Source organism: Mustela lutreola, chromosome 1, assembly GCF_030435805.1.
Source record: "Mustela lutreola isolate mMusLut2 chromosome 1, mMusLut2.pri, whole genome shotgun sequence".
Lineage (NCBI taxonomy): Eukaryota > Metazoa > Chordata > Mammalia > Carnivora > Mustelidae > Mustela > Mustela lutreola.
This window is the reverse complement of record NC_081290.1, coordinates 33,562,559-33,588,487: the sequence shown is the minus strand read 5'-3', so window position 1 is coordinate 33,588,487 and position 25,929 is coordinate 33,562,559. Positions and strand designations below refer to the sequence as shown.

At 41.4% G+C, this 25,929-nt stretch overlaps 1 protein-coding gene across 21 annotated transcripts in view; it reads left to right on the top strand.

Moving 5' to 3' along the window:
- The window catches only part of LIMCH1 (LIM and calponin homology domains 1), a 327,317-nt gene extending 301,909 nt beyond the window's left edge, over positions 1 to 25,408 (top strand). For 7 of the 21 annotated variants that reach the window (XM_059162639.1, XM_059162730.1, XM_059162702.1 and 4 more), the window contains 10 exons: positions 700 to 740; positions 3,283 to 3,363; positions 6,745 to 6,837; positions 7,713 to 7,817; positions 9,550 to 9,677; positions 11,287 to 11,408; positions 11,686 to 11,809; positions 15,033 to 15,141; positions 17,232 to 17,334; positions 22,504 to 25,408. In XM_059162639.1, the coding sequence (XP_059018622.1) occupies positions 700 to 740; positions 3,283 to 3,363; positions 6,745 to 6,837; positions 7,713 to 7,817; positions 9,550 to 9,677; positions 11,287 to 11,408; positions 11,686 to 11,809; positions 15,033 to 15,141; positions 17,232 to 17,334; positions 22,504 to 22,529 (932 nt within the window). In that variant the 3' untranslated portion in view covers positions 22,530 to 25,408. Of the gene's footprint in view, positions 1 to 699; positions 741 to 3,279; positions 3,364 to 6,744; positions 6,838 to 7,712; positions 7,818 to 9,549; positions 9,678 to 11,286; positions 11,409 to 11,685; positions 11,810 to 13,237; positions 13,325 to 15,032; positions 15,142 to 17,231; positions 17,335 to 22,503 lie in introns of all 21 variants that reach the window. The other 14 variants (XM_059162629.1, XM_059162693.1, XM_059162682.1 and 11 more) reach the window with 5 other exon arrangements.
- The last annotated feature ends 521 nt before the right edge of the window (positions 25,409 to 25,929 follow it).

The window sequence follows — 25,929 nt, the reverse complement described above, 5'->3', positions numbered from 1 at the left end:
TATTTTTCCTCATTTCTGATTGCAGAAAAACAATGCTTACTTCTGACACACAGTTAGCAAAGAGCTCGTTCTCTGATAACCACTCCGCTTCTACTAAAATTGGAAGGAAATTCGTAGAAATTTTTGAAGGAAATTTGTAGAATTTTTCTTTGATGCTAAAAATCTAAGGAAATAATATTCAGCTCTTTTTTTAAAAAAAAATAGGCATTCAAAATCATTTTTTTGTCCTCTTCTCTTTTTAAAGAAAGGTTAGAAGCATTTACCAGGAACTGGTAATGGTTCTCTTGTTAACTGTGTCCCTCTCTTTACTTCCTGGATGATGTCTGGCCTCTCTCTGTGTGATAATTCTCCATGTCAGACAGTGAGGGAACCGGGCTAGCAGGATGCAGGGGGCATTAAACACCAGCACCTACAGTTTTTGCTTCCTATAGTTTAGTCTCTGGTGCTAATTGATGTGATCAATCATACTACACTCGTTATAACTCCTTTCGGTGATGGGTACAAATTGCTTCAAGGGTCTGCTTTATTATGATTTTCTAATGCTCTTGGCTTACAAAAAAAAAAAAAATATATATATATATATACATATGATCTCAGGCTGACATAGGAACCACATTCCACTCAGAGGACCAGAGAAAAATACTGTTAGAAGCTGCTCACGTTGCAGACTTTTTTCTTTCTTTTTTTCTCTCTGTGCAGTGGATTCTCCAGGCAGTGAAAAGTCACCTGTAACTACACCTGTAAGTAGCTCATCTTAAGGAGTAAGATGATGCATTGAGTGTGATTTTAATTTATTTTTATTTATAAAGTATTTGATTTGCTGAAAGCGGGTCCAATCAAAAACAGGCTCAAAGTGATTATAAAAGAATAATTAAAAGGCATGTGTAATGCTGCCAGGGGAAATTTGAAGAAAGACACAGATTATCCTTAGGCAGAGTTGTGATCATGCTTAGAAACAAAATGGTAAGTGAGTCGGGAAAGTAAAATCTAATGAAAGTGACAATCGGAATTAGTATTAAAACATGCAACTTATCGAGGCGTTCAAAATCATTTTTTTTTTTTAATTGAGGACAGTGCTTGTACATGGTGTAATGTTGGCTCTGGAACTCTCTGGAAGACCCAGGCTGTCACTCCCTCTCACCTGCTGTCTCCCACCACACTCAGTAGTAAGCTCCACAACGCGGGGACCCTTGGCCACCTGATATCCCTCCCTGGCCCGTATAGGTCCTCAGCAAGTAGTCACCAAAGGAAGGAACACGATCGCTTTTCTTTCTTTTGTGTATCACAAAGTATCTTCCTCTTTGTCTTCCCCCTGCAAATGCTCACTGTTTTTCTTTTAAACAAATATTCCCTATTTTCTCCTGCTCTGCCTAGTGAAATCTGAAAATTAAATAATTCCTAGTTGTCACTCTTGTTTTCCTCCTGGTCTCCCTATGGCTTTATTCACGTGACCACATCCTTTTTCCCAAGAAGACAAAGAAGGGCCATGCCCTTGAGAGAGGTTCTGAACATTGAAAGTGCTTCCAAGGTTTAGGAAAATGCCAGGTGGAGACAACCTCTAACACCATTAACTCCAGATTTTTTATCTGGAATCCCATTTGGATGGCATTTTATGGTCATCCCAGGAAACTTGGGAAGTTTTGAATTATGTACAATTAAATAGCTTTTCTCCCACATAACATGTCAGAGCCTTTAGTCTGCAGTACGAATCCCAAGAGTGGCGTATAGGAAATACATTTCCCTATCCTGTTGGCCCACCTTGCCTTGACTTTTGTGGGCGTCACCCTAACTGCAGGCACCACGGCAAGGGCATCAATGGGGTGTGTGTAAATACCTTTTCATATGTGTAAATACATTAAAGTTGTCACTCTTTATATTGTTATAAACCGAGCAATACCCATGGTCTGGCTTGCGTTCTCAGCCTGAAGACACCTCCCTGGGCCGGCCCAAGGTGAGCTGGCCCAGGTATCTTGGGCAGTAACAAGACCCATCTAAGCCTTGGCCAGGACTGGCCCTGTCCAGCTTCTCAGGCAGCCCAGGTAGATAGATTCTGCCTGCTCCCCATCCTGCCCCAGACTCCCCCCTCCTCCCTGAGACCCCTCCCCTCATCTTGCTGCTTGTCTCAGGATTCCCAGGCAGGCAGTTCTAAGTGCCTCCCCAAGCCAGGCCCATCAGAACAGAGGGAAGAGAAGAAGCGCAGTTACTGGGGAATGTGGTTTGCCTTGGTGGGGAGAGGCCAAGTTCAAACACTGCAGTCCCCACCCCTTCAGGAGGTTTCCCAGAGACAGCTGTGATTTCTCTCCCCGGCTCTGCTTCCTGGATTCTGTATTGTGGGGGTGCACTTTGGTTCATGCCTCCTTCTCTCATTATTCCTGTTAACTCACTTGGTGCCAAACTCACAAAGACCTTTTTACAAAAAAAAAAAAAAAAAAACGCCTTTGGGTTTGAATGAGGTCAGAGACTCCCTCCTTCCTGGATCACAGGTGATGCTAGTGAGCATTGGCCCTTGAACTAACCTGATGGACAAACACAGTAGCGGTATGAATGCTTAGTGCTATAGGGCAGCAAACACCGATTGTCACAAAAGTCCGCTCTGCCGAAAACAGCGTTCCCATGTGCTGGGACCAGGATCCCTATGCAGAATGAGGGTCTCAGGCTCAGAAGTGTGAATAGGTTTAAGAAATCACTAGGAAAGCATCCTTTAGTTCGATTGTGGGTCGCTAATAGCACGATGGCTTTACAGAATTTGAAAACAGAGCCAACAATTCACGAAGGAGAGTTTCATAAAGTTTTCATTTAAGCTCGTGATCAACCACACTGCTAAACTTCCACCAGAGGAATTTGAAGCTTAACACAAATTTTAATACCACTTACATATCATGTGTCTATTTCAAACATGAGACAGAATGAAGGGTAGCATCATTCACATACTGACAGTAATAAAGAATGATTAAGAAAACAGAAAAAAAAAAAAAAAGAAAGAAAGAAATCGCTTCTGAAAGAAAGGGAAACCAAAGCCTTCCCCTGCCAGGGGCTAATTACACCCATGTTTTCATTAGCCCCAAAAAGGCTCACAGCATCATACGGGCCTCTTGGAAGTCAACCAAGGAGGGATGAAGATGAAAAAGTAGTTTTCGTTGACAAAGAGGGTCATTCAGTATGTAAGGGCTTCTGCTTCCGCTTGTCGGTCTAGTGCCGGTCTGTAAGCTGATTGTGTCCCTTGCCCCGGCCTGGCCTTGAGGACATGGCTTAGCCCTGATCACAGTTTTATTTTCTAAGCAGTTTAAGTTCTGGGCATGGGACCCAGAAGAGGAGCGCCGGCGACAGGAAAAATGGCAACAGGAGCAGGAACGTTTGCTTCAGGTAGGACTGGGGTCACTGCTTTGTTGTTGTTGTTGTTTTTCTATTAGATGCTGCTCCTTTAATTACTGTTGTTATTAGATAAATTTTTAGCACAGGAAGTGCATGGAATTAGATGCTTCTCGGGAGCTAGTGAGTCTAAGTTCATTTTGTGCCCGTGCAACAAAGTATCCTGTGTCTAATTCCCCTTGCTGGCGGTTGCACTGATGAACACAGTGAAAAAAAAAAATAGCATGTGAAGGGATGAACGCTGGGCGTTATATGCAACTGATGAAATTACTGAACTCCACATTGGAAACTAATGATGTACTATATGTGGACTAATTGGATTTATCTAAAAATAAAAAGTAAATTTTAAAAAAAGAAGAAAAAGCATTTTACTTAAAAAAAACAAAATCCTAGGGGTCACCTGGCTGGCTCAGTCGGTAGAGCATGTGACTCTTGATCTTGGGGTCGTGAGTTTGAGCCCACGCTGGGTGTAGAGATTACTTAGAAATAAAATCTTCAGGGGCGCCTGGGTGGCTCAGTGGGTTAAGCTGCTGCCTTCAGCTCAGGTCATGATCTCAGGGTCCTGGGATCGAGTCCCACGTCGGGCTCTCTACTCAGCAGGGAGCCTGCTTCCCTCTATCTCTCTCTCTCTGCCTGCCTCTCCATCTACTTGTGATCTCTCTCTGTCAAATAAATAAAATCTTTAAAAAAAAAAAAAAAAAGAAAGAAAGAAAGAAATAAAATCTTCAGGGGCGCCTGCCTGGGTGGCTCAGTCGGTTAAGCAACTGCCATCAGGTCATGATCCTGGGGTCCTGGGATGGAGCCCCAAATTGGCTCCCCACTCAGTGGGAAACCTGCTTCTCCCTCTCCCACTCTCTCTCCCCCTCACCCCCCCATACACTCATACTCTCTTTCTCTCTCTCAAATAAATAAAAATCTTAAAAAATAAATAAAATCCTAAAAAAAAAAAAAAAACAAGTATTAGGGGCCAACATATCCATTCGTCACCTCCTTAGCTGCCAGTCAAATTCCAGTCCGAGTGGGGTGGAAACGAATTACCAAAAAGCTATTTGATAGCATACATGTGAAATAAAATTTGGCCTGGGTCTTGTTCCTTATGTAGAAATATTTGCTCTGCTCCTTGAGTAAAGGCTGATAAATTTTAATTCTAGGAAGGTTCTGGGAGTACATGATCAACTGCTACTTGTTTCAAGCCAGTTTTGTAGAGTAATAATGTTTCAGAAAATAACCTAGCAACCCTAGAAACTAACCAGAGTACCTGGCTGTGCCAAGAACTGGCATATTTGTTGGTACCTGACGTATCCTGTCCAGTTCAGTCCTCATAAAACTCTTCAAAGTAGGTCTTATTAGTCCCATTTTGCAACTGAAGAAACTAAGCTTCAAAGAAGTTAACTTAATTGCTCAGGGTCACACAACGAACAGGTAGTTGTTGAGCCTGGTTTCAAGTCCAAGTCTGTAGGACTTTAAAAGTCACATTCTCTCTGCTGTATTCCCAATAGTACTGATTTTACTAAAAGATCATAAAGGGGAAAAATGTTAAATCTCATTAATTTTGATGACTTTACACTGCTTTGTTTTACTCCCCCCACCCCCTTATCTTTTTGCTCTGACCCTCTTGGCTTAGTTCCCAGGGACTGGGAGCACTGCAGTGGGGAGGGTTTGAGGTAACTAATTGTCATGGGCCTTTAGGTCTGCCTGTTAAGCTTAACGCTTTTCCCAATTGCTAAGGGGTAAATACCAACCAGATTCAGCAAAGTCCCAGGGCTGTTAAGACTTCGGGTCCATTGGGAGACCCTAGACCAACCCTGGCCATCTGCTAGTCCCTTGAAAACCAGATGCCTATTCCCCAACTACATGGTCAGAGTCAGAGTCATGGCGGTTTATACCCTGAAAGGTGACCTTGGTTACTGATGGAGACAGATGTATTTTTGTCCCACCAAATTGTTACCCAGTGTGACACTGCAGGGTTGTGGGCTTTGTGACAAGGCGTTTGTGTGAGTGTCTTGGTGTGTGCAGGGGTCTGTATTGGGTATGCATGTATGCTGGTGTGTGCACATGTGTACCGAGGTGTGGGGGGCGGGGCACAGATGTACAGCCTCTTTCATTCCCTGGATCACCTCCACTGATCCTCTCAGGGTGGGAGAACCTGGAATATAAGCTCATAGAACCAAGAAACCCAAGGTTTGCTTGTTTTTCAGCTTTTGTTAAGTTTGAGAGTCTGTTTCCTCTATTCTGAAAGACCCCTGAAGTTCCTCTCAGAAACTTTATAACATCTTAGGTTTTGGATAACAAGATTTTTACCTGGAGTTCAAAGCCCGCCATGAGTTGACCAATGATGGTTTTTCTAGAGCATTAATAAGAACACCAGGCTTCAAATAATTCCAATAAAACCCTTTTATTCCTAAGATAATGACGTAACAGGTCGCACCTGGAGGAAATCTCAGTGCCTTCCCTAGGAGGATAAAAGACAGAGAGAGGATTGACAGTAATTAGGGGAAAACATTTGACTGTGTGTGGTACTTCCGTGATGCCTCTGTCTCTGTCATGTCGGGGACACCATTCCCAAGGCGCCCAGGGTGTCAGCTCTCACTTTAAGCATGAATTTTAACCTCCATTTATCCATTTCTTCTAGTCAGCTGTCCAGAGGACTCCAGTCACATATTAGAGCCATCCTTATTCAGAGTATTTTTCCCCCAGAAGAGATGACTAGTGCTGTACTATTTCCGGAGATAGTGCCGCAGTTCTCATGTTGTAGCCTTCTAGTGGCTGTTTAAAATCTATTGTTAATTCAGAAGTTACTGAAACCTGGGAAGATTCCATTTTGGCAGCATGGCTACAAGCAAAGGGTAATTCAGCTACTCAGCTAATTATCATCTTATCTAGTCCAGACCTTTCTGCATTGTCCAACTTGTAAACCTACAAGGTTTTGTTGTTTTGTCTTCTATCAGACTCTCTCAGTAGCCATATTATTTCCATTAGTGAAATGGCAAAACTTGTCTCCAAAGGGCCCAGTAGAAACAAACCATTGGTTTAAACTACCGTCCCAGCACAAAAGCCAAGTTAAGGAAGATCTTAGAGTCTTTCAGTCTGTCTTTTCTCTTTGCATAAGCAAACATCTACTTATAGATTCGAGAACAAATCTGTAACACCAACAACAGGAAAGAGTGTTCTCTGTTAGGATTGTTATGTTCCTAACATTTTGGAGAGACACAAAATACCATTCCCGTTTTAGAGCGTGAATGGATTAGACTCAGAACGTTGCAAAATGAAGAACTGTCTTGCAATGTGTTGTATACGGTGGCTTAGAGGGGAGGAAGTGTCCCAGTGGGGTATGCAATGTCAGTTCAGGAACCATCTGTGGAAATTCTGTAACAGGAGAGATACCAGAAGGAACAGAACAAGCTAAAAGAAGAGTGGGAAAAAGCCCAGAAGGAGGTGGAAGAGGAAGAACGCAGATACTATGAGGAGGTAGGAAATTCCCAAGAAGGAATTTGACTTGTGGTTTTGATTCCTCAAAGTTTATTGGTGCCTTTTTTTTTTTTTTTTTTTTTTTTGGTCTGTGGTTTCTGTGTGCACATGGCTGTGTCTCATTCTCCTTACCCAGAGCCCTGTCAACTTCTTCAAAGAGCTGTAGGCTCTAAAAGACCACAGTTCCCCCAAATTTAATTTGTGGTAAGGGCATGTTGAGTTATGGTCAAGGGAGACAATAGAATTTTATCTGTTTTCTAGTCAGAGAGTCAGATTCTTGATTTACCTTAAAGAGATGACACGAAAGTATCTAGTTGTGTGTTTGAGGAGAGCATGTTTGGTAGTAGTGAATTAATTTTGTGAGGACAATTTTGATGTTGGGGCTAAGTGAATCCTTACCAACTACATTCACTGTATTGTACTAAAGAGATTTGAAGGGAGGAGAATTTGGTTTTGTTTTACTTATTTTTTTTAGATGAACAAACCAGACCACATTAGAGAATTGGAAGGGAACTACATTTAATGCGTATTAGCTAAAATTTGTTTATGATTAATTTTGTTGTGAATTTATCCTTACTAATTGTTGTGCCTAATCTGATCCCTAAAAGCATTTCTAATTAGGCTTCTTGAATCAGACTAATTTGCAAAGACTTTGTTTTTCCAAATTAAATGCTAATTTCTAAATCATTGCCCATAGAAAGTACATTCTAATTTACATGCTTTTAGAAAATAAGACCCCTTTTTTTTAACGCCCTGCTTGTTTGCGCATGATCCAATTTTTTTTTTCTTTAAGCTCCTTAATGAAATTTTCTCTTGACAAATGTGATTTTATTTTCTCTTTTTCCCCTTTCATTAATTACTGTCCTTCCCTTTAGGAGCGCAAAATAATTGAAGACACCGTGGTTCCATTTACTCTTTCATCAAGTTCTGCAGACCAGCTGTCTACATCCTCCTCTGTGACCGAAGGCAGTGGGAAAATGGTGAGACCGCAGATTAAAAGCAATTTGTGAAAAAAAAAATAAACCTAAAAATATAAAATAACAAGCCTGAGTTTTCCACCAGTTTAAATCCAGGACTGACCCTTGCCCTAGTGTGGCCAGTGTAACCCCATGGTGCTGTCATGGCCAGAGTCATTTCCAGTGAAATCATTACTGGGGCCAGATCTGCTTCCATGGGCTGGCAACCATAGTGTCCCTGCACTGGCTGGAGAGGTCCTGATTAGTGGAGCATTTGCTGGAATGTGCCTCTGACAGCCCATCGTTCACTCATTCAACATACATGTATTCCTCTCCGCCACACCATGCGTCCCTTTGCCCTGGATGGTAGCCAGCAATGCACTCCCTACCAGCCTCCGTGGAAATTGCTTCTAAACCACTCTTAAAATTCCCCATGAAATTTATTTGTGTCTTCAAGGGCTGGAGAGAGCAGAGAAAGGGTGGTCTACCTCCATATCCCCCAAATAAGGTTGGGGAGCTATTGAACAAAAGTCATACCAAGACTTGGAATAGTCTGGAATCTGCATTTAAAAACAAAACAAAACCAAACAAAACCGATGGGCCCGCAAGAGCCATTTCTCCTAACTGAACAGTCCTAGAACTTTGTTTTACTTTGCAAGGTGGGCTTTCTGAGCAGTTCTCTTTCGTGATAACTTTTAAGAGAGATCAGAGAGTACACATTGGTTTCAAATCATTGGAAAGCACTAACTATTCAGTTAATTTGGACCATTGTTACTATTCAGTTAATTTGGACAATTATTCTTTACACTGTAAGCAATGTGATTGGAAAAAATGTTTCAAATACACCATGGCCAGAGATGAGTGTTGTTCAGTGTGTTTAAAAATACTCAGTGGGGGGGCGCCTGGGTGGCTCAGAGGGTTAAGCCGCTGCCTTCGGCTCAGGTCATGATCTCAGGGTCCTGGGATCGAGTCCCGCATCGGGCTCTCTGCTCAGCAGGGAGCCTGCTTCCTCCTCTCTCTCTCTCTGCCTGCCTCTCTGCCTACTTGTGATCTCTCTCTCTGTGTCAAATAAATAAATAAAATCTTTGGGACGCCTGGGTGGCTCAGTTGGTTAAGCAGCTGCCTTCGGCTCAGGTCATGATCCCAGCATCCTGGGATCGAGTCCCACATCGGGCTCCTTGCTCTGCAGGGAGCCTGCTTCTCCCTCTGACTCTGCCTTCCACTCTGTCTGCCTATGCTCGCTCTTGCTCGCTCTCTCTGACAAATAAATAAAATCTTAAAAAAAAAAAAAAATACTCAGTGGGATCCTGGGTGGCTCAGTGAGTTAAGCCTCTGTGTTTGGCTAGGGTCATGATCTCAGGGTCCTGGGATGGAGCCTCACATCAGGCTCTCTGCTCAGCGGAGAGCCTGCTTCCCCCTCTCCCTCTGCCTACCTCTCTCCCTACTTATGATCTCTCTCTCTCTGTCAAATAAATAAATAAAATCTTTTTTAAAAATTAATTAATTAAAACTAAAAAAATAAAAATGATACTCATGGGTGCTTGGGTGGCTCATTTCATTCAAGCCTCTGACTCTTGCTTTCAGCTCAGGTCATCATCTCATGGGTCATGGGATCAAGCCCTGAGTTGGGCTCTGCGCTCAGTGGGGAGTCTGCTTGAGATTCTCTCTCTCCCTCTCCCTCCCCACCCCCACGTGCATTCTTTCTCTCTCTCAGTAAATAAATAATATTCAATATTATCCTTCTTTTCTCAATTAGAATAAGATGGACTTGGAAAATGGTCGAGAGGAAGAACAAGAGACAAGATGGAGGAAGCCACTCCAGGGAGACAACAGTGATTTATTGCATAACCCTCGGGAAGATTGGCCACCAGAGGAAGTGGGCAGGTATGAACTGTATCAGCCTGTCCTTCTACATGAGCAAAGCCAGACTCTGCCTGTTCGCTCCCCAGAAAGGGTACCCATTTCTAATGCAAATCATATTCAGCTTTGAAATTATCATTCCAGTAATACATTACGTGTTGCTTAAACATATTCTAATATCTCCAAAGTCAGTCTTTATGCTCTTGAATATAAATCATCTTATTTTTAAATAGGTGAAATCTTTTTTAAGTGAGGGGAGGTAGTGTAGAATATCAGAGGAGCATGTTGTCCCTTCAAAGCCCCAGATCGAACTGTCATTCACCTGAAATGGTTGATGTGTCCGGAGGGAGAAGGGTTGAAATGAGATCCTGGGGTCCTACCCACTGTGGGTTGACCATAGACCCGGACTTTACTCTCAGTATCCTCTGAGCTGTGAGAAATCACATTTACTCTGTGTGACAGTATAAAGGATAACAAATGATTGGTTTTGGATAATCATCCCACCCCATGGGTTCCAGTATGTTCCATGGGAAATCCAAACTGCATACCCAGAAACCCCTAGATCATTCAGTGCTAGCTCAAACTAGAGCAAAATCTGGTTGTAGCTACGAGGCATAGTGGGCTTATTGATGCCACCCTGGGCCTAACCTAGAAGGGACCCTCAGAATCCCGGAAATTGGCAGTACGCTGCCACCAGCAAGTTCTTTATGAGACAGATGTTTGCTTTTGGGGCCCTGAGATACCAGAGAGAGAGAGATTGGCAAGTGTGCAAGCATATGCACACATACACATACACGAGTGTGCGGAGATACACGTGTGTACACACATACCACACACTGCACCTTCCGAGAGCCCCAAAGATGTGAAAGGCTAGAGTCATTTTCAAAGACTGTCCAATTTGAAAGTTTGGCTGTAAGTGGAGCCCCTCTGGTAGGATCTGCTCTGAGAATTCTCCCATGTCCATCAGCCAGAGACTGGGTGGATTGTGGCCATGCGGTCTTCGGGCCCATGCCCAGAGTCTGCAGAGCCTTTGGGATATAGCTCATCTATTTCCAGTTAACACTATTTAAAGAAACTTTTCAGTTGCATGAAACAAAAGCCACTGGTCAGGAATATTTGAATGATGCTGCTAAGCAAATTCATACGTGAATTTTTTCTGCTTCTCCAGACAGTGCCTGTTATCTCCAGAAACTCTGAACATTTTTAAACCTCTCCATCTCCTTCTCTTGCACACAGATGCTACTGCAAGGCCAGTGAATTCTCATGAGCTGCCCAAACCTGTGGGGCCCAAGTATTTTCTACTATAAGTCCTCTCCTGTGAAAATCTGGGAAATTCCAGTTGGCTCTGGTATCCCTTGAAATGATCAGAAATGAAGACCTTTATGGACAAGGAGATGGGGAAGACTTCAGAAATAATGGTTTCTCAAGCTTACTAAATTGATGGATAATGAAAAATGTGTAGGATTCTCCAGTACTTTAAATCTGGTTTAAAATGAATAGAATAAATGTTTTATTAGTCCCGTTTCTTTTTTTCATTTTATAACTAGGTATTTCCATGCCCTAAGGGATAGGATAAGTTTATTTGGGTTGCTTTCATCTCTGTTCTGAAATATACATTTGTTTATCTCAACAGCCTAACTCAAGGGGCCGTTGCTCATTCTAAGAATCCTGTATCGAAAGGAGGCCATCAGTACCAACAGTTGGACACACAAACTGGGGCCCTACACTGTGGGATGAACTCACAGCTAGCTCAGGGTAAGAATGGGTGTTGAAACCCAATAATGAAATTATTAGAACACCCCCCACACACGTGGTTCAGACAGGTATGAACTCTACTGGCTGTGGGCCTCTCTTGAGGCTTACTCCAAACAGCACAGTGAAAAGACTCCCACCACTGTGGGCCCACAGTCTACATGAACTCAAGGTGAGACCCCAGTGGGCATTAGTGCTTTCAAGAAGGAGGACATACGGAGCACTAGGGGGATGTTACTGAACACTAAGTTTATGTTCTTTATTCTTTCCTCGGCCTCAGATCCATCCCAGAGTCAGCAGGTATCAAACCCATCGATGCACATTCTAGAAGATGTGAAGCCAAAAACCCTCCCTTTGGATAAAAACATTAACCATCAGATCGAATCTCCGGGTGAAAGACGGAAGTGAGTAGCAAAATAAGATGGATGTGGAATTCCTTTGCTTTTTGAAATTTATCGACTAAGAATGGGAAACAAGTGTGAGATGGCAAGATGTCAGCAGTCGTTTTGTGCTTCTTGTCCACTGACTCTGAGTGATCAGAAAATAAGTATTTATGGATGTCTGAGACAGTCTTCCTGGCAAGTAAATATGGACTCTGATTTTTATCAATTTGTAATTGATAATGTCTTCAGCCTACAAATCTAAACATTTGGGAAGAATTTGCAGGCCTATTGCATAAGTGTTTTATTTAAGTGAATTAAATTGTCTCAGAGCCTGTTTCAAGAAAAAAAGTGTTTTTCTCTCATTTACATGCACTCCTATGAAGTAACTACCACAGGTTATATTCTTATTTTTTAAAAACCATATTATTTTACAATAAGAATAGTTCCTATCATTTTTTAAGCCTTTCAATATATAATAGGCACTGTGTTGAAGGGTTTACATATCTCATCCCTTTTTATATACGTTAATTCACTGAATTCTTCCAGTAACTTTACTGGGTCTTGTTTCCATTTTAGAGAAGAGGACATTGAGGCTCAGGGAAATTAAATAACTTATCCAAAGTATTTGACTGATTAAGTGGTGGAAGAAGTCAAAATGAAACCATAGTTCCTAGATAAAATCATATTTGGACAAGAGGTTCCTTGTAACCAGTTTTTAAAATATATAACATTTATGATGCATTAACCAATCATTCTACCTAGACCCAGATGACCTAGATTTAATCTTTGATTCTTCCACTTGCCGACATAGGACTTTGAGCAAGGCAAATCACAGGCAAATCTCATGAGACACCAAGAGCACCTGTCAAGCCACTGCAGTAGCTTCTGGCTGGGGCCATTCTGCTGTGTGGATGTTCATGACCTAGCAGTTATTACATGTTTTGAACATTACCCCTAATTACTTGTACCCATGATGAAATTATTGATAGGGGTAGAAGCCACCTCGTTAAAAATAAATAAATAAATAAAAATCTCCATTAACGCTCTACCCTTAGCTCTGGGCTCCTTTAAGAGCTTTTTCCTATATCCTGACTCATCTCTCCCTTCCCACCCAGTCCATGATTTTTATATCTAACCCAGCATGCAATGTCAACTAGAGTCATTCCTGGAAAAAATAATAATAATAAATACTAGAAAGATACTGTGTCTTCCTGTCCAACCGTGCCAACCTGGTTTTGATATTAACGCAGCCAATGCACATCCAGGCTTTGCTGGATGGAATGACTATGTCTGTTCTTTATCAAAAATTACCACTAGGACACGCTGTTGTTTTCTATTTTGTTGTCAAGGGAGTGTTTGTTTTGTTTTGTTTTCATCCAGAAAGTCTCTTCTTGTGGGAGGGGCTTCTCTTCGCTTCTCCTAATTCTTGGCTCCTTTACCGTGTTACAGGAAAAGCCCTCGAGAGAATTTCCAGGCTGGGCCCTTGTCCCCTTGTTCCCCCACCCCTCCTGGCCAATCACCAAACAGGTACAAGAGGTTAGAAAGCCTTTCTGAGGCTGCTTGATTTCACCTTGTGCCTGCTGAGCATGATTTCAACCAAATTAGTGCTTGCCAGATGATTCTGAGAGATGTGTTCACCTGATTCTCCTCCTAACGACACACACACACACACACACACACACATACACACACAGGCAGGAGGGAAGAACACATCCCCCATCGGCCTGCAGATTTTCTCAGCCCATGATAGAAAAAGCCAAGAGTATGATGTTGGCACGGCTGTGGCCATGGGGCTTTAATTACATTGTGCAGAACCCAGAATCTAATAATAAAATCCACCAGACAATTGCTGGGCTCCTCAGCTGGCGCCTTTCCCTCCAAGTTTGGCCGGGCCTTCTGGGCAGGTCTGCTGCTGGCTCTTAACGGGGACCCAGGCGGGGACTAGCAACGAAACTTCATCCTTCCCTTTCCCCCACTCAAGCTCTGTTACAGTTGCCTCTGGACATTAATCGGGCCCCACGATATTCTTAAAAGCTGCCTGAGTTCCCATTCACTGGAGAGACCAAAGCAGTGGGAACTCAGAGGTTTTCTTTGATTTAGAAATTCCATTTTACTACCGGATAAGAGGGAAATCCTAATGAACAGAGTTTGCTCGAAGCAACTCTTCCTCTTTTCTTTTGTCTTCCTTTCTGTTTCTTCAGTTCCTCTGTACCCTGTTGGCTTTCGAATGAAATTGCATATTTTAAAATTTCTTGTGTAATCCCAAGAGCTTTCCAGACAGTGGGCATCACTGTGATCTGATCTCAGGGGTGGGGAAGCTGTCTGAGAGGAGGCCAGCTAGTGCTCTCAGCCTGTGTCAGTGCGCGGGGTCTGGGTCTAGTCCGGTGGTCGGCCCTGTAGTAGGGGGTTGGGGAAGGGCAGAGATGGGGGAGACACAGCCTGTGCTCTCTAGGCGCTTTACAACTCAGAGAGATGGCAAGTGCCCGGTTTATGGAGTCCCAGAGTGTTTGCACTGGAAGAGGGGGAAGATGGAGACCATCTAATCCAATCCTCTCATTTTAAACGTGAAAGCAAAACCCAAAGTGCATTCCTTATACCTGATCATGAAACTTGGTGACGGAGCAGAGAATGGGTCCCGCGTCTGCCTGGTACCTAGTGGGCTGCGTGACAATTGCCTCTATTTTTAAACCAAAACAACAATAATTTTTCTTAATAAGTAGAAAGAAATGCCTCGAGGGCCAATGAACCCCAGTGATAGAAAATCCTAAAGCAGTACTGAAGCCTTAGTAAAGCTAAATTGGATTATCTTTTAGGACTTAAGAAAACATAGGAGAAGTACACTGAGTCATTTCAGGGCATTTAATCGCGTGGTTGAATCAACACAACATAGACTTCCTGTAACAGATGACTGAAACCACACACACACATCCCCCAAATTCTGTGCCACGATGGAGGCCTGTAGTATTGGGCCCAGCAGGCCGCTTGCAACTTGTGTCTGATGCTTAATTCCTGCTCGTTATTAGTTCAGTAATTGCCATAGCATTCATGATATAAACCATCCATGGTTTATATCTTATATTATATCTTATACTTATAGATATATATCTATATCTTATATATATATATCTTATATTTAAGATGTTAAAATCCATCTTTTTTTTTTTTTGCTTGAGGCTACATGTTAGTGCATTTGACCAACTACTCTAAATGAACGTCTTATTACTCCGTATATTTTGAAACCCAGGTCTATCAGCGGGAAGAAGCTGTGCTCGTCCTGTGGGCTCCCTCTGGGCAAAGGAGCCGCCATGATCATCGAGACCCTCCATCTCTATTTCCACATCCAGTGCTTTAGGGTACGTATGCCCGCCCTCCTCTCTGAGGGATGTGTTCTAGCATCTTCTAGCATCATTCTGTGCTGAGAAATTTCCTCCCGGAACTCCCGACGGGCCTCTGCTCGTGAGGCCAGGCCCTCTGGGTTGTACGGAAGTGTTTGCAGAGCCCGCCCTTCAGGAAGAAACTCTCCCCTCACACGTTCCTCTGGGACGGCAGGTGAGAAGAAGCAAAACGGATTTGCGCAGTGTGTCTGGAATGTAGCATCTTTTCCGCTTCTGACATTCTTGTGGCTTCACAGCAAAGGTTTTTATCTTTGGATGGAAGATTTTCCATCAATTAAGTGGCTAACAGCTAGGTGGTTCCTTGTAGGTCTCTGAATGCCTTTGTGCGTAATCACGAATTGAGTATCGCTCCCTCTGAGAAGCTGCCCTGACCCCCAGACAATGTCAGTTCCTTCACAGTCCTTAGAGAGAGCATTTCCTGCTCCTTACCACTCGCTTGTTTCATTGTTGAATCATCACCTCCTCGAATACACCGTCCCCTCCATAAGGGCGGGGGCCGTATCTGTCCAGCTCACCGTGATTTCCTCTGAACCTAGCAGAAATGAAGGAATTGACCAATTCACTGAAAATGCAGAGGCCTCGCTCCTAGTCCCACATCTCCTGCTAATAAGGGGGAGGTGAACTAGTACGGAGGTGAACCACTTCTAGCTCATTTATTATGAAATTGACAAGTTGGGACTCTATCAGCACTTCTTTTTTTTCTTTTTCCCCCACTCCTGGACACAATTCCAGTTAATATCTTATGTTGAAGCTAAACCCTTGAACTCTGAGTGAGAATCATTTCTTTCTCTTCACCAAGCTACTGTGCTTTCTCTCGAATTTTGTCCTGTTCCTTTGTCGGTAGTGTCTTCAGCTATTAAGTAAACTTGCATGGTTTTAAAATAACTCCCACTTTACCTATAAGCTAAGAGAAAGCAAGTAAAGTCCCCAAATCATTAATTTAGTCATATTAGCAATTAGTGCAAAGCAGGACTTACCATGAGTAAAACATAATATGGATCCTTAATTAGACTCCAATTATCAATATTCTCATTATAAAATGAAGCTAGACAATGTATATCCCCACTTGTCTCGGAGTGTTTTGAGGCTCAAAGAATATACTTTTTAATTCCCGGCAATGCCAAGATAATGTGCTCTGATACCACAGTTTGTCCTCAGAGAATTTCCCCGAACTTGAAATAATCCAGATGGCAAAGAGTCTTCGCGGTTTCTCAAGGGAGAGGAGACTGGCCTTCTTAGCTATCAAAGCCTTTATTCTCTCTAATGATTCACTTCCTAGAGCTGATCTGACCCCTTAAGGCACATTGTCTCTTAGATTTACCCCCTACCCTGCAAGTCAGTGGAGCTTATAACATAATTTGGATGAAGCTTTCCTCTACCCTCTGGGTGACCTTAGAGCATGAATCTGGCCCTGGTCCTCTTTGGAGCTGGGTTCTAATCCCCCCAACCCACCACAAAAGGCTGGCCTCTGAAACTATCTTCGTTCCCACCTTCTCCGTTCTAAGCAATGCCTCCTCAGGCTGACTGTGCTGAAACGTGTTCTTTTCCTGCTGGATTTGTAGCAGTGGGCGTTACTGCTTTCAGTGTGGAAACGTGAGGTGAGCCATTTCCTAGTCATTCTGATCTGGCAGAACTCGCCAACGGTAGTAGAAAGCATTTCAAGATTATTCACAATTATCAAGTTTGAATTGATAATCCATTGGCCGTGTGTTTATTTAAAACCACTAGGATGTCATCTGTTTGGAATGGTTGTTCCGTCCTGATTGGGGGTTAACTTGACACCACCTACCAGCTCTACAATCCTGGACAAGTCAGCGAGCCTTGGAATCAGTGTCCTTCTCTGCAAAAATGCAAGGAGTTAGGATAAAATGCTACAAGTGTGTTGTTGCTGTGAGTCAGCTCTGGTACAACATCTGCCATATAGTAGATGCTCAACAAATGTGGAGGTTGTAGAAGCGATTGTTGCGTACTTGTGTGAACCATAACTAAGCATTATAAAGAAATGAGTCCTTGTGCACCTTATAACTTCTGTTCTTTCTGCCCTACAGTGCGGGGTCTGTAAAGGACAGCTTGGAGATGCAGTGAGTGGGACGGATGTTAGGATTCGAAATGGTCTTCTGAACTGTAACGATTGCTACATGCGATCCAGAAGTAAGTACCGGGGGGCAGACACAGGATACCTTGAGATGAGTGTGGTCCTATGCCTTCTACAGGACCCGATTTAGAAATTCAACTGTTCCTCCTCATTGACTGACACGCCTACCCTGAGGATAGGATTTATTAGCACGTAGGGAAAAGAAACAATAAGGAAACAACCCGTATTTACCACTTGTTTCTTACTGGAAGTTACTGTTACAGTGTGGCCAAATTCTTTTTTATCCAGAAACATTATTTTTATCCGTTAATACACCAGGGAGGTAAAACCAAGTTTGAGACATTGCTTGAGCTCACCTTAGAGATTTTGGGGAGATAGAAGGAAGATACAAGATCTGTGAAACACTGTTCATTTGTAGAGGCATATCTTTAGAAAGCCAGCACCACTTGGGATGGTGTCAGTGTGAAGAATGGCTCTCCAGTGTTCAGCAACTCAATCACCGGGTCCTCAATGTCCGCATGCCCTACAGTCAGGAGTTGTATGACATGGTCTGGCTTTGTTGCCTGCTAACGTGAAAGTTCCTTTAGAGCCAAGATGAGGGGTTCTACTTCTCTGGAATCCCTGCCTCATACTCCTTCGAAATGCCTTAGTACGTAAACTGAGCTTAACCAGTCTCTGGGGCCCTGAAGCTCATTCCAGCAGTCCGCCCCTAATCCTGTGTCTGGGTCTCCTACTGTAGACAGTTCACGTTGGTTTTGAGGGCACCAGGGGGCGCTGTTGCCCAGCTGCTGTTTAGAAGATCTGCAACTAGCCAGCCAGTGGCTCATCTCCGAAGTACTGTCCTTCTGGTGGGGAGACTTCCAGCAAATTCATCAGTAGGAATTTCTTCCTTTAAAAACAATGGAGGGAGAGGCGCCTGGGTGGCTAAGTGAGTTAAGCCTCTGCCTTCAGCTCAGGTTATGATCTCAGGTTGCTGGGACTGAGCCCCGCATTGGACCCCCTGCTCAGCGGGAAGCCTGCTTCTCCCTCTCCCTCTCCCCTTGCTTGTGTTCCTTCTCTCGCTGTGTCTTTCTCTGTCAAATAAATACATAAAAATCTTTTCAAAAAGTGAATAAAATAAAAATAAAAACAATGGAGGTGAGGAGTTGAAATTCAAGAATCTTATCTTATTTCTCAAAGTAAGTAAAAGAACATCTTTAGGCTTTTTACATGGGTATCTAAATCTGCAAGACTGAAGATTTGAAGAGTGAAATTGAAATTAAGTTGTTTTATTGCTATAAATTTAGTCAGTTAGGGAAGTATATGCCTCTTTTAATAAAATCCTAGGAAATAAGAATTAGATCAAACCCAGGTGGTTTTGATCTATGACAAACATTTGACTTAAAGTCAAAACAATTCCCAATTTTGAGCTGCTGCCCTCAAAACAGAACCATGTATACCACATATTATATATATATTAATTTTATATAATTATAATATTTATATAGTATATAATATTGATATCAACTTAAGCTATGTGTTATACATGTAAAATATGGTATAAATAGTAAAAAATAACTAAAATGATCAACAAATGGAAGAGTATACCATGGACGATCCTAAAGTATATATATAGTAATTAAATATATTTATTTTATCTGATTTTTATTTGCTTATTTTTATACATTACAATGGAAAACTAAGCCCTTTTCTCCCATATTCCAAAGTGATTTTAACTATCCTCTTGGACAAATAATACTTTTCTCAACCTCAATGAACCAGATGAATGTGAATCATGGAACCAGAAGAGGGCGCTCTTAGGTTGAAGGACTGTTGAGCCAGATTTCAACTGTACTGGAAATCTGAATTTCTTTCATAATTTAAAGTGCTTGAAGGATATCCACAGAGAACAAACCTGAGCCCACGTCTGGGTTACAGCAACCTGTTTTCATCCAGATTTTTACTTTAATTGAGAGAGTGGGTGATTCATTGTCATTTCTTTTGGAAACGAGCTTTTTGGATCTAGGCCAGCAATTTTCTCTTGTGTATACAAATAAAAAGGACCTTAACTGCTTTTAATTCCAAATCTAAAGACAAGAACCATGGAGTTATAATAGCCTATGTGAGGTTACAAATTATAATAGTCTCATAAGATAAAAAAAATAAAGTGATTTAGAGGTAGACTAACATGATTTTTTAAATATTTTATTTTATACAAAATACTAGGAAATTCTTTTTTCTTTGGATACTAAGAAGAAAGCAAGAAGGCATATTACTTCTCTGCCTAGATGATGTCTATTGACATTCAAAGGAATGAGTCAATAAAATTATAAATGGTATAAGGTTAGAAAATAGGGTTGTTTAGGGAGACACCGAATTAAAAGTGAAAGTCTCCAAAATTAACCACTGTAATCACTTTCTAATTATTTCTTAGAGAGAAGGTTAGAATGTACATTTGTATGTGTGTACACACACACATACACACACACACACACACACACACACACCATATGTGTGCGATACATCTACCCACCTATGTTCTGTTTTTTTATTTCACGAAGATAATCACATAGTGTCCTTTACTTTTGTTGCTCTTGTGTTTAATTTAATGATATATTATGGCAATTTTTCTTTTGGTCATTTTCTCATATAACATTCTTTCTCCCCATGCTTTTAGATGGCTTTTTAGTACCCGAATACAGTCCCATTGTGTGGACTTGCCGTAATTACAGACTATTCTCTGTGCATGGGCACTTCAGTTGTTCCCAGTGTTTTAATATGTTCTGGGTAAAGGCCCCCGTGGACATCCACGTACAGATGTCCTCATGAACAGGCGAAAGCATTTCTGTAGGGTAGATTCTGAGCACTGGGACTGCTGAGTTAACAGTCGTGTGCTTTTAAAATTTTCAGACAACTTGTCTAATTATCTTCCAGAAAAGTGCACTCTCCCTGCAAAGTCCGTAAGAGAGCCTCTTTCTCTCTCCATGCCTGTGTCAGTTCTGGATCACATCAGACTTTTAAAATTCCTACTGTTTTGCATGGGGAAGGGGAAATTGCATTGTTTTGACCTGTATGTCTTTAAGTGAGTTTGAACATCTCGTTTATGGACCATTTCTATTTCTTTTTTGCTATTAAAAAAAAATGTATCTTTCTTCTCTATCCTTTGTTCTGCTAATACTTGATTTGTAGTTCTTTTAAAGTAAAGACATTTTCCCTTGATTTTATATTTGCTGCTTATTGCCATTGTCATTGGTCTTTCTACTTCGTGAACTTTTTTTCATAGAAAAGATTTTCATGTAAAGTAATTAAACATATCTTTTTTCAATCTTTCCTTTTTGGATTCTGGGTTCTGTGTCCTGCTTAGAAAAACTTTCACTACTTCAAGGATTTAGCTGGGATTTCTCCCAGAATTATTCTTTATTTTCTCTTTCACATGAAACTACGTGATCATCACAAATATATTTTGGGACAAGAACTGAGATAGATATCCAATCTTTTTTTCCCCCCAGTTACAAGTTGTGCAAATTTAACTGAAGAATCCTTTTTTTTTTTTTTTCCCATTAATTTGAAATGCCAGCTTTCTCATAAATGGAGTTCCCCATAGGTATTTGGATCTATTTCTAGATGTTTTATTATGTCTTATTAACCTACTAATTCTCAAGTGTTGAATAGTTTTAATTATTATAGCTTCTTAATATGTTTTCATATTGAGTAATAATGACTACTTTCTTTCCAGTTGTTTTTTCCTAACTCTTCTTTCATGTTTATTTTTCCAGGTAGATATTAATATTATATTGGGGCTAAACTTAACACATGACAGGGATAATGACCAGCATATCTGAGAATAGTGCTCATTTCTTTCTTGGTGTCAGAAGAAACAAATGTATTAGCTTAAATGTGAATCAGTGGAGGAGATAATAGTTGGCTCGAGAAGTATAAATATAGTTGAATTGTTTGAGTATATCCCAGATGCAATTTTTTTAAAAAGTCAGAATGAAGAGAAATGGCTAAAAATCATTTTTCTTTCGTTTTTATCTGATTCTTATATGAGTTGGGTGGGGATGGGTAGATGGAAGGGGTGGTTTACATCATAGGCGTTCTAAGTGAAACAAAATGATTTCATTGTGTGGAATAATAAAGCCTGGATGTATAATCCTATTTCCTTCAAGTAACTAGTCACATTTAAATGAAATTTTTCTGTTGGAGGGGAGAAATTGCATAACAGCATATTAAAATGCAATTCCTAAAAGCAATGTAAACAGTTTTTAAGTTCACATGTAAATGGGAATGGAAGTGCAAAACAAATCACCTGCCACAAATCAAGCCATCACGTGGCTAACTTGTGCCATTTGTGCTTGGGTATTGGGGGACTGTGTCTCTGTGTCGGATGATTCCGTCATTCATTCTGGTGAAATGCATTTATTGCAAAATCTCCAGGGTCTTTTCCAGTGTTGCGATTGTCTCATTACCACTCTAGTGCCTCCAACGAAAGAGAAACTTTGTGAAGGTTTCTGCAGGAAATATGGAACCCAAACCATCCTTCTAGATGGAGTTGCCAGATAAAATAGAAGATGCCCCCATTAGAATGTTTTTGCCCTATTAAATTTGAATTTCAGATAAACAATGATCTTTTTTTTTAGTAACTGTACCCAAATATTCCATGGTCAGGATTTAGCACAAGTATATCTCAAATAGCACATAGGATATACTTATACTAAAAAAAAAAAATTATTATTTTTTAATTTGTTGTTTACCTGAAACTCAAATTTTGTTGGGTGTTCTGTGTTTTTATTTACTAAATCTAGCAAATATGTATGAGTCCACATGTAGATCCCATGTCACATTCCCCTGGCTGCAATGTATTTATTCTTCTAGAAACCAAAACCTAAAGGACCAGAAAAGAGAGAATGTTTTCTTGCTTATTTGCCCCTAGAAGACAAGGCAGGGAGTTTAACAAAGATCATTTGGCTTAAGGGTGAAATCCAGAGGATTTCAACCAAACTTGACAGGGCAGATGAATCCCCAGGACTCCTTGTTACATTCTGGGATGGAACTCAGGAGTGCCCTGTCTGACCACCTACTGGTGACGCCAGTACTTCTCTTCCCTGGGCCACACTTAGAGCAGCAGAGGGGGACAAATCCCCGCTCAGAGGGAGAAGAGATTTGGGCAGAGGTCATTACCAGTGCCCTGAGGCAAGAAGTGTTGCGTCCTCTAACCAAATACTACCCCATGTTCTTTGTCGCAGGTGCTGGCCAGCCCACAACATTGTGACGTGCTTTTCAAGCTTCCAGATCATTCACCGTTTCTTTCTGGAGGGTGTCCCCGGCGACCATTTCACCAAATCCCAAGTGTGGGGGCTCCTTGGCATTTACCTAATTTCAGAAAGGCTGTTCTAAAAGATGGTATCTGTTCTTCTGTAGCACAGTGTTTGCATTCTTCCTGGTTTTCCGTTTTGGTTTTGATTTTTGTTTTCTTTTGGTTTTGCATTTGCACAGTATATACAAACGAATAAATACAGTGTCGTGATCCTGTAGTTCACACGAAGGTCTTACCGTGGGCCAACAGGCTCATGGTTTCAAATGGGTTCTTCTCTTCTCTGAGAGTTCCTGAGATGAATGAGGCAATAAACTTGTTTCGTTGTAGTATTTTTAGGAATTAAACACTTCATGTTTACAGAATTGAGCTGCAGAAAGTGCAAGACATGCCAATTTGAGATGTGTCATCTTCTACGATGGAAGCCTAGCATTCATGCATTTCAGAAACTAAAAATCACACCGTAGAGCTCTGAGCTATAACTTGTTTTTAACGCAGAGACGCTAGTCTGATACTACATACTGTAATCCCGAGACATCTCTTACTTACCTTTGGAGGTGGAAGTCCTACCAATAAATTATTGCACCATTAGTGTTAGATTTTGTGTGCTTTGGAAGTTCTGTCATTCACAGAGGCTGGTCCGTTAAATAAAGCAAACCCTTGCAGTATCAGCTCAACTTACTCTATGGGGACACTGCCCAAGGGTAGGAAGAAACCATAGGAAAATATTTCAGTCATCGCCTCCAAAGTTCTTACCAAAATCTGTGAGAAAGTTTTATCTCCAGAAGAGTGGTGGGTCAGTGAGAGCCGGGAGGGTTTTGGTGCTTGCTTCTCTTCAGGCTGTAGATCAAATAAGAGACTCCGTGTGAGGCCTTTGGAAGCTGCCACCAAGATCAGTCCATCATGAAGTGTGACCCGGGCTCACCCTTGCCTACAAGTTCTTCTTGAGGGCCCGAAGGTGTCTAAAGCAAAGCATTAAGACCCTCCTCCTAGAACCCAATGACATATGTCGTCATGAGCCACCAACAAGCGATCAGCAAGAAGAATTTCCAACTCACAGTGCACCCGGCCCACCGCAGTGGACATCTGCCCTCTCCCGTTCTCCTCGATCACCAACCCTCTTGACTATTGACAATTCTAGAACTTCAGAGCGGAGCTCTTGTGGAGAGCTGGCTTCCTGTCTGCCCTGTGTGATGAGTTTCCACTGGCCAAGAAAGGACTCCAGTTACTAAAAAGCATCACGTTTTAGATCTCCAGGCTGTTTTTCTTTAAGACTGGGGAAAGGGGAACTATTTATTCTGCCTTAAAATGACGGCAAATACGTGAAGATGACATTTTGTGAATGTAGACTATGGATATACTCCTAATAGGTTAATGTAGTCATACAAGGAGATTAAGTAGATGTTTTTCTGTTTATGTAAGCAATAATTTTTTTTTCCTGTGTCTTATTGAGTAGGGCTAGCAATTATTTATTTACATGCTAGACTGTTCTCTGCATGCGGGTTCCATGTAAGTGCAGAAATTCCCTCAGCCACTGGAGGTAATTTGACCATCTTGTCATTTGGAAGAGCTGTTGTTAGATTGGAATTTACACACCATTTCATTAAAAAATTGTGCCTTAGAAAATGCGAAGCTGTTGCACATAGTTAGTGATGAATTCTGGATACAGTATGTTGAAGAGAGGTGAAGTCACTTCCAAGTCATGAAGACTTCTCGTGGAGGTGTTCGCTGTTTTACAGGAAAAAAAAAAATTAAAAAAAAAGAAAAAGAAAAATAGAAAAAACATTTAAAAGTTTTGAAAATGTACAGATTAAGTTCAATATTTTGATTAACCACTTGCATGTTTTATTAAATATTTTGATAATGTGGATGTTTACACTTTGCATGATATTAGCAGAGTACTTTGCCACAAATAATGCACAAAACATGTACAATATGATCATTCATAACCGATTTTTATAGAATACTTTTTACATGTGTAACTCCATCTGTTATGTAAGGACTATATGAATAATGCACATTCTCTTCTGGTTTCACAAACCCATTTATACATATTTCTTAGTGAGCCTCATTGTACATGTATTGAAGCCTGAATCGAGTCAAGAAAAATAAAGCCCCATTCTCCAGCTGCGAAATGTGCTCTCCCATAATGAACAATAGTCACCAGCACAGAATAATCTCCAACATTTTCTAAATTCTAATTGCCAACTGTTTCTATTTATATTTGATTTCTATTTCATTTGGAGTCTGTTACATGGCATCTCAGGCAGACTAGATCTTGTTTTTTCCAATGCAGCATAGCGAGTATGATCTATTTCTTTTCAAATAATCTTTGAGATCCCGGGGAAGGGGGGGAAGCTCTGCTCTGTTGAGCTACGATGGAAATGCGCTTGTTTAAAAAAAGCAGATGAGGCAAGTGAGTGATTTATTGTTCTTGAGGAAATATACGATTTTCCCCCTCATGCTCCAAAAGCTAGTCCTTTCTCTTTATTAAGAAAAAATGAGTAACCCTTTGTTTTTCACTAACTAGCAATCCATGTCATTTCCTCATTCTTTCTACGTAGTGTTATTAAGGCAAGACCTATTCTAGTTATCTATACACAGTGTAAGACGTAACAAACTGAAATGATCCACCTCGTATGTGAGTCCGTCCGAAAGGTGTTACTGCTCTGGGTGGGCCAATGTTCTCTATCAGTTATACTAACCTTCATTTAAAAATATTTATTCTAAAATGCCTCTGAGAAATAGTTAAAAAAAAAAAAGAAAAATTAAAAGTTGTCTAAAATGCAACAGCTTTTATAGTAAATGTACATTTATAAATAAAATACTCAAATCAACTTTGTACTCTATTAATTGGGGGGGGTAGGGAGGAGGGGGTCAGCTTTTGGACTTGGGGAAGAGAGAATCAGGCTCTCTCCATTGTAGCTTCGGGTCTGGGGTTACGTAATCGGATGATGGCCATGAAGCATGTTTGCATATGCATCTTGTTCCATTTTTGAGGTCAGCTGTTTAAGGCAAATCGAACTTAGCAGCTGGTTGTAGGAGTCACTAAGGCATTGCCTTCCACGGAAGGATTCAGACTCCTCGAGCTGAGACACACAGTCACCAGGAGAGACCCTGCAAATGCCAGTGGAAATTATCTGAAACAACCAAATGCTGGAGTGTTTCCAGCACTGGCCAGAGAGAACTAAACCAACCCCTTGAAGTCGCTAGATTCTGCCCCTGTCCTTAGCGCTTCTCCAATGTTCTTCTCACTGTCTCCATATACTCATTTCACTGACGGCTTTTTTCTCCATTGTTGAACCAGGAAATTTGCTGCAAAACAGAGGCTTCCTTCTGATGCCATGAACTTTCCACA